The sequence below is a fragment of the Chaetura pelagica genome, unplaced genomic scaffold (genome assembly GCF_000747805.2).
Source record: "Chaetura pelagica isolate M959 unplaced genomic scaffold, ChaPel_1.0 scaffold76, whole genome shotgun sequence".
NCBI lineage: Eukaryota > Metazoa > Chordata > Aves > Apodiformes > Apodidae > Chaetura > Chaetura pelagica.
Genome location: NW_009970723.1, coordinates 10,492,874 through 10,508,010, shown reverse-complemented (window position 1 = coordinate 10,508,010; position 15,137 = coordinate 10,492,874). Strand labels below are relative to the sequence as shown.

Below are 15,137 nucleotides of genomic sequence, written 5' to 3'. Positions count from 1 at the left end.
TCCCTACATATACTTGCACCTGTGCTTTCCCTGCCCATTAGCTTCTCGATTTCCCTGTAATCACCTCATTCTACTAGTTTTTCTCACTTGTCCATGTTGCAGAGCAGAGCTTGTGCAACAGCTTCTGAATAAATTACTTGGGTTCATGCAGCAGCAGAGGTTGACAAAGTTCACTTGCCCTTTCAGGAGAACACTAAGAATTTCTTAATTACAAGGTGGCTGCTATTTCTTACTGTTAAGAATAGGTCTAAAGGCAGATCTTGTTAATAGTAACATCTTATTTCAGAATGGCAACTATCTTCTACTTGACACAATATCTCAGAAGACGGAAGACCTATCTATTATTCTCAGATTTTTATTCTCAGAATCTATTATTCTCAGATTTTCCAGCAAACAGCTTTAAAACTATCTTCTGAAACACCTCATGATGCTCCCCTATAACCAGACCACAGAGTGAGAGGAACAGGGGGAGAAGCTGAGACTAATTTATTGAAAACACTTGTTCTTTTAATGTTTCTTGTGGGCAGCTCAAATCTCCTTATCTTGTTTACAAGCTAAAATCTCCTTATCTTGTTTACAGTGTTTTATTGTGTTCTTAAGATGTCAATTTGAGGTGACAAACTTACTTCTGTTCCTCCATCTTTGAAGGTGTCACTGTATGTACTGTCTGGAGTGCTGCGCTGATCATCCTTGAGATAGTTTGTGTGGGGAGCAATGTTGGACACTTCGTATGGTTCAAAGATAACTCCACGGTGCTCCTCATTTTCTCCTCTGGTATAGTGTGCTTGTGGGGTCATAAAAACAGGGGTGAACTCCTCTGCTTTAACCACAGTCACTCCAGTCCCTGTGATGGGTGTCGAGCTCCCAGATACACTTGTGTTGTATTCCCTTTTGGATGACTCCAGAGGATCCTGGTTCAAGGAGAGGTTAACTGGCACCGTCTTCAGGACTTGCACGCGGTTCTCTCCCCCACTTAAATTACTCTGAGCTTCCGTGCTATTAAGACAATTTCTGTGAGACAAAACCAAAGTGTTATGAACTGTCCTGATAAAGTAAATCTCCTCCTTATAAAGCTTAATGTTTTTAGATGGCAGGCAAGGTCTTTCAACTCTGATAAGCCATTGCCATAAGTAGTAATGCATTAACAAATACTAGGCAAAAGACATCATGAGGTAAGCATAGAGGTCCAGAGCTCTTCAACAGCTATGGAAAGATAATACATTTGACTTATAATTAGTATGACTTGTCACAATAAATTCTGAATATTCAGTCCTGCTTTTGCTTTGTCTTGCAATTTGGATTCAAAAGCAATCCACCAGTGCAAAGGTCCTTAGGCACAAAATAAGCATAAATAGTAAGGTGAGGTATGGATTACTCACAGTGAGCAATTTGCATATGAAACGGGCAGAAAATCAACAGCAAAATTCATATGCTGATGCATGTCCTTTCAGGCTGTTGACAGGCAACTACTGTTTGTGTAACTCTGGTACCAATGCTCTTCTGAATGAGCAAGCCCAGGAATCCCATTGTATCAGAGTAGATCAGTAACGATAGGGGCTGCAAGGTAACCTCTAGCAGCATTCCCACGTCTACCCACAGTTGCTGTTGAAAGCAATCTGATTGCCGATACTAGTTCCACGGACATAAAGCTGTTAACTCATAAAACTTCTAGTAGGTGTAACACACTGCTTTGTTTCCAACCTAGGAGATGTGTTCTGACATTACAGTTCCTCTGTCTTGGCTTTCTACTGGAGGCCAGTTTTCTCCATCACACTCAACTTAGGAATTTCTCTGGCATTTGCAGAGTAACAACTGTCCTTCAAAAAAGAAATTTCAGATTCCATTTTGAAACAGTGAATTTATACTACAATCTATTTAAACCTTCACCTTACATGCTAGTGGACACTGTCTAAGGCTGTCTCAAATTAGCTGCATTAAAATAAACCCTAGGTAGCTTCTCTCCACTATAATTTTACATGAAGGTACCATTCTGTATGTAAAAGCTTAGTTTTTTCTAATAAATACACACTCTCCAGTCTACAAGTCTTAACAAAAGCAGTAGTCAGTGACTCTTCAAGTTGCTTTTAGGCTACAGAAGAAGGCTGAAATATGAGAGGAGCAAGAAAAACATTTTGAGCTAATGATTTTATTTGTCTCTGAGCAGATCCAAAGTTAAGTTAAATAAAATTGTATAAATCAGATTACTGAGGCCAAACTACACATCTTTTGCTCCAGAAGAAGAAAACTGAAAGAAAAACAGCCAAAAGCCAACTGTCAAGAAATCTGATTTTACCAATGTAAAGTAGTTTTTTATTTTGCAGCTGCAAAACAAAACAACAAAAAATTAACAAAATGCAAATAAATAATGAAGCTTTCTGCTACTTTGCAAATTGCACATTAAAAATACTGTTCAATTTTTCTAATAAATTAAAAGTAGAAAGGAATAAAGTTTCCTTCCCAAAACATTTTTTCTTCTTTTATCTTTTGGAAGACAACCAAAAACCCTTTGGCTATCATAGATCCTTCAGTTCACAATTGATCAATACTGTTAGTAGCTGGGTGTATGATTTTGGATAATACTGTACCTTTTATCTTGGTCTTCTTGATTATCACTCACTTTGTTAACAGACAACAGCCTTTTATCTCTGGGAACCTGAGAACAACACCAGGCATAGGGTCAGGTAAATGCAACTGTCACGTATTTGCAGCCTTAGACTGCTCTACTGCAACAACTAGAAAAATGTAACCATATCAGTGCTGTCTAGTTCACAGATGCCAAGAGCTGTTTTCCTTTGGGAGACTGATTGTGAAGAGAAAGAAAATTTCAAAAAGGAAACAAATGTAGGGATTGTTTTCTTCTCTAGCTCTGGGACGCACAGATCTGAAGCAAAGCACTCTTCTATATGCCCTTATATTTGAAATATCGAGCTAGGTCAAGCTGTTTCAAAATCAAAGCTTATATTCCCAAACACACACATACACTTTCCACTGAATAATAAAAGATGAGAAGGAAGACGTGATGCTTTGATGAGCCTGCGTGGAGACTCTTTTAGCTCACAGGAAAAAGGGGGTTGAATTAAACCACAAGCACCAGCTAAGTCCTCCTGTGATAGGACAGTCTAAAGGATGCAGAACTCATCGTACCCAGGACAAGATGCTGCCATGACTGTATTTTTCTTTTCTCACTGAACTAGCAATTTGAGAACTAGAACTTCTAAATTTTCTCTTATAAAAGAAGGTATATCCACTTAGTCACAGCAGTTAACTCAGGATTAAAGAGCAAGAATAGACCCAAGAATGGGCTAAAGTTGTGCCTTTTGCCTTTAAATACTGTAAAGAAATATCGGGAAATTATCTGAGTTTAGATGAAAAACCATAGTACAGTGCACTACAGTAGCCCAGGTGACCATCAGCTGCAAGACAGCAGCAGAGTCAGAGTGCAGTAGCCACACCCCTTCCTTCTCTTCTGGACAGCCTCTCTCCCTCTATTAAGCCTCTTGTCAATTAAAAAAATCTTTCCTAAATTTTAGAAGGGGGATTCAAGCCACAGTTTTCAGATGCTGATTTGCCTTGTTAAGATCATATTTTTATCTCTGAAGGAGGGTCTTTGTTTAAGTAAATATCACTACAAGAAAAAGGAACAGAGAAAAAAATAAATAAATAACAGTTCATGTAACTCCTATGGACCGGAAAAAGTACTTCAAAAAAATTTCCCAGCATGTTAGATCAAATGAGTCAGAAGATAAGTAAGGGCAATTCCGAGGTCTTGTGCACTGGAAGTCCTCCTCTACACTTCCACATTACAGCACAGAGGCTTAAGTTAGGTTTTAAATTTCTGTTTGAGAACATTAACAAGATTTATCCTTTTTCTCCCAGATTAAGCCGGAAATAGTTATGATTGAATGCTGGAAATGGCTTTGAAATTAATACAGCTTATCCCATCTGAACCCCGAGTCTTTTGCAACTGCCTGGAATAAGGAACAGACATCTCTTTTAAAACAAAGTCTTGAGAAGGTTCACTATTGTTATTTTTAAAATCCAGCAATTAACTGCTATATACAAAGGTATTACTAAGACAGAAGGCAAAACTCCAGATGCTTATACACATCCTGAATTTTACAAATCTGCATTTACTTCACAGACTGGCACTGTGGCAACTGTCAAGTAGAGAAAAGGACCCTTCTTTCTCATGGGAAAAAGCTTTTCTCTACTGACAACACCACACAAAAGCAAGGAACATCTCTTCAAATATAATCAGTAAACGAATTAAAGCAATATTTAACCATAAGTTTAGTATATAGTAACTTGCATACAATCAACTATAATGAGCATCCCATTATCAAAAAGCATTTTCTAATAAATACTAAAATCAAATTTCCATTCTGCTACTCCTTCATTAATTATGAGGGGAGCTGGCATTGTTCTCCTGGCTTTCACAGATAATCTGTCCAATGCAGGCATAGGTGGTTTCAGGAGTACTGAGACATTTTAACTGAAATGAACAATTTTCTGTTTGCAGAGTAGAAAGGGGTCAGCCTGGATTTCAGAGTGAAACTTCTGCATTACACAGAGATGCACCCTGTAGGATACTCCTCTGATTTCAGCAGAAAACTCAAATATAGCTCTATTTTAACACTATGAAATATATTTTTTTTTAAAAAGATGGTATCAAAACTATAGGTAAAGCCAAAGCCCTGGACTTAGAAACTGACATAAACTGAAATTGTGTATCACTGCTTTCCCTGTAAATTGACTTAGATCTCTCTGTGTCCAGCTCTGTTTCTGTCCTCCACCTTTCTATGTAGAGCGCAAGGGGCAGCCCTCACTGTAAGTTTGCATACAGGCTACTGCCATCATTATACAAATAAAAATAATAGGGGAAACTGTCAGATGAGAGATACTCCAGTTAAAGACCTAACTAAAGCATGTGTGGAATGAAACAGAAAAGCAGACAAACCTACATGTGGACAAGGCTTCCTCCTCTTTTTTCAAAGAATACTGCAAATATTAAAGCACAAATAAAAAGGGGGCTTATTCATCCAACTATCTTTCAAGGGAAGAGGAAGAATGCAGGACTCAAAAAGAAAAGATGGTTGCAAATTTCATTTGGAAATTCTGATTTTGTATTTTTTCTTCAGAACTAAACACATCAAAAGAAAACAAGATGCAATGACTTCTGTCTTTAAAAACTGGCTCTTCCCATGTTTCATAGAGTGAGCAGTTCCCCTGCTACTGCAGCAGGGAGGAGTAACAATGGAGTTACCTACTTTATAATAGTCATACAATAGGCCAAGAGCAGCAGCACTGTCCTCATCACCATTTATGCTCATCATAGCCTTGGTAGCTGCTGTAAGGGGATTCTCCAAATATGACTTCCAGGCTTCATCCTCGCTGGTGTAGGCTCGTCTGGTGTTGAATGAAGTGTCATTTGACCCTAAGGCCACAAGTCGCTTGTTACTGCATAGACAGGAAGAATAAAATGGTGATCCAGAAGCGATTGCTTTATTCACAAGGCACGTTAAAGAACATCACATAGCTCAATGAAACTGTTATGATTACAGCAAGAAAGCATCTCTGTATTAAACTTGGTGACATAGATGTTTATTGGTATTAGCTATCTTCCAAATTTAACAAAAAAAAATAAATGTGTGCAGGTCTTGTGATAGTAATTCAAACGTATTTTTACTAATATACAGATAGGCTTTAAATGTTTTGATAGCACTATTTGGAAAAAGGGAAGTAACAATATAAGAACATTTTGCCCCAGTGTTTTTGGTTAGATGTATACTTGATTAGGAAAAAATACATTTAACTGAAATCAATTACAAAAAGAAAACATAAATGACGAAAAAGAAGTAACACCTACTACTAATCTAGTGTTCACCTAAACCAGGTATAGTTCAGTATTAAATAAGTGGGAACACCTTAAAATTTACCTATTATCTATTTTTTAAATGTAATTTGTCATTAATTTCAGAAGGGTTTTCTGTAACAGGACATGAGCAATGAGTCAAACAGATCAAGCAAAAGTTAATACATTTGGTCTCAATTGCCACTTTATCACTCACCACATCTAGTTACAGGCTCATGGCAAATACACACAAGAGCATTAGTAAGTGGGCTTTGCAGCAGAGCAGTTTCCTTCAGCCCAAAAGTGCTACAAACTGACCAGTACCTGTCCGTATGATGGGAGAGGCTGCTGCACCAAGGCTATGGCTGCAATCTCCAGCATAATGAAAGTACAGATGAAGAGAGTAGTACCAGCTTTTGTAAAATGTTCAATAAATTTACATATAAAAGAGCTAGGCAAAAAAAAAAAAAGTTGCATTCCTATTACACAAGATAATAGGCAAACAGACTAGGCAGAGGAATAGTGGAGGGAGGGGTGTTCTGCTTAGTACCTGTTGCAAAAGCACTGTCAAGAATGGTGGCTCAAGTTACAAGGATCACAGTGAAACTTTTAACACGTTACACCTTACAAACTTGAAAGCTGCAAAAATATGGAATAACGGTATGTACTGACTTAACTGGCAAAACTAGCAGTTATTCCCAATGACCTTCATAAAACATTTCTTGCTAACTTATACCTAAAACCTATTCATTATTCAGCCTCCTTTTTCTGCTGTTCCCTACCTGCAGTGGTGCCAGCTCCACAGGCCCAAGCCAACTAACTGCTGCTGCTGCACAGAGTGCCATTCAAACACTGTGCAACCAAGCCTTTGATTTGATTCCAGAACTAGGACTGATAAAAGCACAACTGAACCCAGGAGGTAAAGGCTCTCGGACACGAGGGGGCGTCTTGCCTGGCCCCCCAAGCCGCAGTGACCTGTGGGGCTTCGCCCAGGGCTCGGCCACTGCCTGAGCACAACCTGCAAAGTGTGTGCTCCAGTGTTTAAGGAAGGGGGGGAGGGGAGTGGAGATTAAGATCTCTACGGTACAGAGCACTGTTTACAAGTTTCTTTATTTAATGAAAAACAAAATAATCCACCTGGTACACAGAGCGCAGTTTTATGAGCTTTGTGGGGGAAGAGACCATTTTGTAACTTTGCTTTGTATCACAACATATGGCCAACAATAACAGTTCAGATTTTATTTTTTTTTTCCTTTCAAGTAAAATATCTGGATTTTTAGAAGATTCCTTTATTTTCCGAGGGTCTTTCTTCTTGGCCTTTTGCTGTCTCTTCTTGAGAGTTTTGTCCTTCTTGTTTCCACGTATACATTTCTGTTGTTACATGTTTGCTCCAGGCAAGTGCAGCTGAAGCATAAATTAGGATCCAGAAGAAAGACAGAGAGAACTGCTAGGACCGCTTGCCTTTTCAATACCTTATTGTTAGCGACTCAAATCAGATTTGCAACAGCCCTGCTGTTTGTGCCAGAGGTAGCTGGGGGCCCGTTCCCACTCTGGAGTAGCCAACTCCCCCTGGCTCAGAGGCAATTATTCCAGGCAAGGATTCTCCTTTCCTCAACAAAGCTCCCCTTCAGCTAAACCCTGGGCTGGTTTCACCGCATGGGCGGCTGCCCATTGCAATGCACAAAATACCACTGACTCTCCTTCCTGCAGCAATCTTCCCTTTCATCAATAACTGCCTTTTGTTACTCGGAGCACTCGTAGCCACGCGATAGTCATAACTGATTTATGAGCACTACAGGCAGTCTGCAAGATGCCCTTTAAAAACACACCTTTCAAGAGCTGGGCTGTGCTTGTCTGCAGAAATGCTGTAAGGGAGGAGCCAGTCTCTGCTGCTCTAACTTAAGACAATCTTAAAGCAATTAAGAGAGTGCTGTCCCTCAGAGGTGTTGTAAACAATTGCATTGGGGAGAAGTTAAAGTAGAGGGATAAATGTTCTAGAAACTTAGTAAGTAAACAGTTGAGATGGCTAGAAAGGCACAGGTGCACAGACTCACAGCCTCCTCAGAATCTTCCCAGAGCATGTTTTCTCTGAAACCCAGGTCTACACATTTAAAAACTAGATATCCATCTCCTCTGGCTTGAGAGATGGTCTGCAGCATAATCAACCGACACACTCATTGTGTTTACTCTGCAAACAGACTGAAACAATAGCACTAAGAAAAATAAAAAACTTCCTCATCACCCCTGTCCCTGTAATCAGCTCTGTGGGAGGTTAATGGTCAGACCTCATTATCATGATTTAACGTAGTCAATCATTTCAAAGATTATATCCAAAGCAGTCAGCCAAAGCAACGGTGCTTACTTTAAGAAATCTTCTCTACTAATTAAGGTCATCAGGATGAGAGGGTTTCTCTTAAGAAATTAGGCTTGTGTGTGCACCAATTTCAACCAAATGTGACAGAGGAGCAGCAAAGTCCCCTGTAACCAGAAGAGATAGATATTTTATATTTTAGTATATGCCAAAAAACCCAATTTCCTGAGAGAGGCTCTGCACAGGTAGGCTCTCCAGGACCCATCAGGCACCTTTCCAAGCTAAGGCACCTCAAGCTGTTCCAGCTGTGTAACTGATGACAGCAGGCAGCTGCTTGGAGGAGAATGACTGGTGGCACCTGAACCATGGGGAAGACAAAGGCTGACAACTATGAGAACACAACAGCCTTCCCACTGGAGAGAGCTGCTCTGAATGCCCCACCTGTGAAAAGTCTCAGTTGAAGCCTGCAATTGGCAACACACCTACGAATCTTATCAAAAGCTGCAAATCCATCAGTGACCACATTCACAGAGAAACATTCTAAGGACGGAAGATGGGCCAAGATTGCAAGTGACACAATCCCATTTAACCTGGTCTGCATATCAGCAAGTATCTGCTGTAGCCCCGGGCACATCTTCTAAAGTAGCCTGTCAAGAAGTGGAAAACATGCCCAACCCTGACTGTGCCCACTCCTCCCTCGGGCTAGCCCACTGCCCCTCTACACAACAGTCAGGGTAGTCAGTGCTAACAGAATGCAGCTAGGAGAGACAAGTCTGGACAACCTGAAAGCACATCACCATTTTACCGTGGAGATACAGCGTAACAATTGAGGATACTTTGTGCCTAAACAGGACACGTTCCCTTTCAAACTATAAAGTTGAACCCTAACAAATGTAAAATGTTTCAGTTGCTTCATGTTAAACAGTACTGGGTTGTTACGTAGATTAATTCATAGGTCTGTGATGATGAAAGGTATTTTCTGATGAATGGTCTAGCTTAGGAGCTAGACTGACCTGACATTTGAGTGTTAAGACTAAATTTCAAACGGGCCTTATTTTGCAAAAAACCTTCCCTCCCCAGAGCTGTTTAGTAGAGATTTTATTGTTGGTACCATCTTATCAGATTTGTGTGCTTTCTCCTTCAGAAAAGATGTATGTGTTTTCCAGATTTATACCAGTTATAGTGGTTTCTGCATCTGGTAAACTGATTTTTTTGAAGTTATTTAAAATGAAGACTGGAATTTTGTAACATCCTATGCAAGTGTAGTACATAAATGGAAATGTCTAAAAGTGCATTTACTTCAGTTCCTGCAGTACAACAAAGTAAGCAGGAGAGGCACATTATACCTAATGTCAACAAGTTAGCTGAATGGAAAGGGCTGGTCTTTCAAGCTCTTCTTCAAATCACAGATAATGAACATTCAACAGCCAGCATTTAAGGCAATAAAATCCTACTACAGTCAAATCGTAACCCAACTAAATGCAATTTGTGAATTAGTTTACACAGAATAAGAAACGCCCATTCACACATTCACAATAGCAGCTTTGTGATCCAAGCTTGCTTTTTATTCAGAAACAAGATTTCCTGCCTGCCAGTCTCTCTCAGCCCATTCTGACACTCAAGAACTTTCTGTTGAGCTTGCAAAGTTCATGCAGTCCTCAACTTCTGCTAAATTTACCACAGAACATAAAGCAAACCAATGCAGCCATGCTGCACCCTACCCTCCTCCATCATACACATTCTGATCCAGTTGGTAGTAGTACTTAAGAATCAAGGTGCTCCATTAATATCCCTGCAGACTTCTCTGCTCGTGATCATGCATTAGGGCACTTCCTCCTCCCTGCAAAGGCTAGATGTTGGATGGGTACACAGGAAGCAATGTGTGTGTGAAGCAGCAGGAGAATGGGAAAAATGTGTTTCCAGGTTTCAGCCCAGGCCTGAGCGTGCCTGTTCCTATGCCTGTGAGACAAGACTGCCAAGCACACCTGTGCAGCATCCTCTGCAAACTGTCCCATCTCAACAGGAGATGAGAGGCTTTGGTACATGCAGCTGTTATAAAGCACACAGAACTTCTAGCACCATGACATCCTGGCTCCCAGCCCAGCACATTGAGGCCACAGGATATTTATCACTAGATCCCTTTTTCATTAGATGGTAAAAAAGTGCACAGGGCAACTGTCTGCAATCATGAAACCATGGAAGAAATACAAACTCTAACACAAGATGCTAGCCAAAGGGGCTACATTTTTACTTTGCATGCAGACATACAGCACACACCATGTAGCATCCTTGGTTTCTGATCACTTTATAGTCCAGATCAGAGACCCAGCTGAAGTGTGCTGAGACTCAGTGCAATGGGAAGAACACCTGCCTGTTTAGTCTTTCCTCCAGTGCAAATTAAGAAACCAGGAACATCAAGAACACCTGTGTTTCATTTGATGTGACACAATGTGTAGGAGCCACATCCAAGAGCTGGAAAAAGAGCCAATAATCCCAGTTCAGTTTTGGCATAGCTAAGGAGGACAGAGTGTGATCATTTACAAGTGTTTCAGTAGCTCTAAAGCCCTTTTTAAATTTAGTTTACATTTTCACAATTCTCAGTTCAGCTATAAGGCTGTCATAAAACAGATTTAGAACAGATGTGCATACAATTTGTCTTACAAGTAATGTACATACATATGAATTCCCAGGCACAAACTGAACTACTACGACCACTTCAGAGGCAGTTAAGGACAGATCACACAGAAGCTGGGTAAGTTAACAAACTTTAACTTCCAGATCATATTTTTTGGTCTGCACTCATTATACAAAGAAGTATAAATCAAAGCTAGACTTCATGCTTGAAACTTCTTAAAAATTCTAAGGTTAGCCCAAATTCACTACCCTCAGCATACTGCTTTGCTTAGACATCAAATTAAAAAGAAAAAAAAAAAAGCCACAAATAAAAATAATACCAAAACCCCACCCGTGATTCATCGCAAGTTTTTGATTTATTTAGTCTAAAAAATAGTTTAGACTCCTCAGGATTTATTGCCAAAACTGTAATTAAAAAGTCAGCAACATTGTTGTTTCAATTAGACAATAGTGCTCTGTTAAAACTACAAAGGAGTATAAATGTTTAATGAACAGGAAAATTATGGCCCATGTGTCTTGGTATTTTGTCTTTCATAGCCGACAATCACATCATTCCCAGAAGCATGAACAGGTCTCAAAAATGCACTCAGCTCAATCCAGTGAGCATATACATATTCAAATTATTTGAAAGTGAAGGAAAATCAAAGCATTTAGACCACCAGAAAACTAGAAGATGCCCTCTGGCTTCCAGCAGTCCAAACCAAGGGAAAAAAAAAAAAAATCCATTAAAGAGGCTGAGTAATTTTGCCTGCTAATGAATGCAGGTTTGGGACTCCTGCAATTTATCGACAATTATTCTTTTTAAGCACAAGACAAATCTGAACAAGACTACACATGTTAAATTATTAAAATAAATTATTTTACCTTTACAAAACTCTCTGAGAGGAAGTAAAATAATATCTTGAGAGCAGAAACAGCAAATGGCAAAACAGACTAGTTCAACAATTAGATGCTTACTAGAAGTTTTGTTTTTACTCAGAACCAAAATAACTTGAGCATGTAATAGTGATTAAAGAGATTAAAACAAATAGGTGATTCATTAACATTGACAAAAAATTATTATCAACTATGTCAAAGTGGAAGTACAAAAAAGAAATCTGACATGAGGATTAAATACATACAGCAAACGCCTACTAAGGACTAGCTCAAGTAGGCAATATTCTGAGACAAACATTTTATACCTATGATTTTAGAGACTTTTTCTGTTTCACTTTTAATTATTATTACCAGACAATTTTACTTATTAGCGCACTAAATAGCCTGTTGCCCTTTTGATTTTATTTTTTTTTAAACCAAGCAGAAAACAGCCTCCAAATACAGCAGGTTTCAGCATATTTGTTAAAAAACACAGACATCTCAGAGAAAATGATACTCTGGAGCTTACAACTTCACTGCAGAAGCTAACAGAGTCCATCAGAGTTAGCAATTACTTCAGCTTCGTCCCAGGCCATGCTGTGTTTTGCCAAGAAGCATACTTCCAGCCTGCACAGCACTCAAGGTTGTTCTGGCTGACTTAAAGCAGCCAGCAACAGGCTTCAGAATGAAGAACTGGCCATGCCAAGGCTTCCCAGACTTGCTGCAGTTTAACCTGACCCTTGACCCTGTGGCCCTTCTCCATTTGTTGCTTCCACAGAGTTAATGGAAATGAAATAGTTTTTGCACTGGTTGTTGTTTTTTTCCAGAATACGAAAAGTTTTACATAGTGGCAAAACATTAAATCAACAACTGAGCAATCCTGGGAGTCCAGATTTCACGTATTTTTTTAAAGCACACAAAGCCAGAAATATACTTTACAGAACAACTAACATAGAGAATCATGGAGGATGACACTATCTCCCTCTATTAGGAAAATTAACAATTCTACAGATACACGTAATCTTCCAGGCTGGAGACATATTCTTAAACTGCAGGTATGTTGCAATATTTGACTTCTCCACAGTTCACATGCACTTAATATGCTTTCCTTGGTTAAATATTTCATAAGCAACAGTTCTTTATTAAGTTAATACTATTCAAGAATAGGACAGTGTCCCAGTACACTAGGATATCTGAAATAATTACTTCTTTTAATTAGCTGGTACTGTCCCAATCACTGATGAAAAAGCTAATGAAGATTCATCCCAGGATGAATTTCTGAATCAGCATTTGAAAGTGTTATTTTGTGTGTGTTCGTACAATTAAAAAAAAAAAACAAAAAAAAAAAACAGGGCAGCTTCATCAGCTGCTCCATAATAATGGGGAAAGAAAAATACTTAAGGTAACCATCAATGGTCTGCACTGGATTAATATTTGTGAAAATATTTGACAACAAATGTCAGCTAGTGTAATATCATTTCCCCTTCAGATGTCCCTGCCAGAATGAAAATGATGATGTCCCTGCTGACCCTTCCACAGGGAAGGGGTTATTTGATCATTACAATCAAGTAAGTGACCTGGGAAAATCCTCTCCTTCCTGTTCTGCTTTGATCTTCAGTTTGGTCTCAGACTTCAGCACTGGGGAGACAGCAGTGTTACATTGAGATGTAACCATTTGATACCCCTATTCCTCTCAGTTAAGCTTATGGTTGCAGGTTCCATGAGGTTCTACACTCTGACTTTCCACCATCCTAGCACAAAGATGGTTTTTTGGGGAAGACTCACGACAGCATGTCTTAACACTTGAAAAGTGCAAGCACTAAACACCTCTAATTCCATATTCTCAATTAATTCCCAGATTATCTCAATAGATGCCCTATCCAGGCACTCAGCAGTGGAAAAACAAAAATAGAGTAGTCCATGACCTAATTGCCACTCAACATTTGCTGATGGGAATTATGTTCCACCTGCTATGAAAAATTAAGAACAATTTGCAAAATTACACTTAAACCATAAATGTCCTTTGTTGTTATAGTACTAGATGCTTAAATTAAATATGATGAAGGCACCACCTGCATTTACACACTGAGTAAGAAATAGTTATCCAGGGAAAAATTGCTCTGTGAAGAGTTCAATATCAACTTCTGCCACAGAGAGTACCAAGTAGCAAGCTGGATGTGAACATGCCTCCACTGACACATGGCAGCAGGTCTGAACCCATTCCCACCTCCAGACTCCCTCTCCCCTTGGTTATTTACCCACAAGCATATGCTCAGCTGCAGACCCAGGCTGACCTAAGTCCTCCTTAATGTGGTCAGTCTGAGCAAGCCCCAGCCCCGTCTGCCTGGTGTCCCGAGTAGCTCTTGCACATGTTGGGGGTGTTGGGAGCCTGACTAGCCTGACTGACAGGCAAGCATGGGGCTGGCCAGCTAGCAAGGCAGCCACAGCAACCAGCACACTCAGGCCTGCTACCAAGCCTGCAGACCCAGCCTACGTGGGACTCAGGACTTCACAGACTAGAAGCAGCAGGGACACCACTGTGGCATTTACCACACAGATCGCAAGTGGCTGTACCATTGCTGCTCCTCATTCCCAGTACTGGCAATCTCTAAAACCATGTGAAGTCTCACAAGCATTGAGGTCACTGATTAGGTCCACTAATGCACTAGAGCCATTAATCTAAAGTTCTGCGGTGATAACTTTTTTCTGTGTACTACAGTAAGAACAACTTTTCAGCCTATAAATGCAGAAGTGAACCTTGGAATCATCTTTACATCCTGCAAAGGGGATGCTCCCTCCTCACTGTCCTATGCCCCCTGACCTCTGTTCAACCCCCAGGGTCCCCTCATGATGGCTCTGGGAATTGGATGGTAACAGAAGCAGCTGCATGGACCTTCAAAATGTTCATAGAAAAGCAAAGACACACATTTCCTTCTGCAGAGGCTCTAGTTTGAGCAGTTCTGTCTTTTAACGCTTGCCATTTGCTTGCACCTCCTCTGCATATGAAGAGCACAGGCCGAAGCAAATCTGTTATTAAAAATAACTTCCAAGAGATCAGGCTACTCTCAACCCAACACTCCCCTGAGCCAGTTCTCTAGCAGCACAAACAGCTCTACTGACACAGCTGAGAGGTTGGAATGGAGGCAGGAACAAGTGGTCACGGCCTGCTTCAGTCGGTGCTACCTCTGAAAAATGCATGGGAAATCATGCCTTATCTCTTCTGACCTCAGAGTTTGTGGAAGCAAGCAGACAAGATCCAGACTAGGCAGAAAGACTAAAGGGAAACACGGGGAGATATGCACACTATCTTAAGGATAATCTCCTCTTCCAAGCTCCTCAGTTAGCATTAGAATTAAACGACTTGTTCTTTAACATTTTCACCTGACTCCCTTAAAGTGCAGGTAGCACTACAGGACCCCTGCCCCTCCTTCCAAAGGGAAGCCGTTGTGCAGTGGTATGCACCACCTCTCCAGAAAATTCAGCAAA

General features: G+C 40.1%; 1 protein-coding gene across 1 annotated transcript in view; it reads right to left on the bottom strand.

Annotated features, from left to right (window-relative positions):
* GRHL2 (grainyhead-like 2 (Drosophila)) overlaps positions 1 to 6,073 on the bottom strand; it is a 58,678-nt gene extending 52,605 nt beyond the window's left edge. Inside the window, exons 1-4 of the mRNA XM_010006525.1 lie at positions 6,069 to 6,073; positions 5,268 to 5,457; positions 2,586 to 2,653; positions 627 to 1,011 (exon numbers count right to left, since the gene is read on the bottom strand). Coding sequence (XP_010004827.1) covers positions 627 to 1,011; positions 2,586 to 2,653; positions 5,268 to 5,457; positions 6,069 to 6,073 — 648 coding nt within the window. The remainder of the gene's footprint in view (positions 1 to 626; positions 1,012 to 2,585; positions 2,654 to 5,267; positions 5,458 to 6,068) is intronic.
* Between the last annotated feature and the right edge of the window lie 9,064 nt (positions 6,074 to 15,137).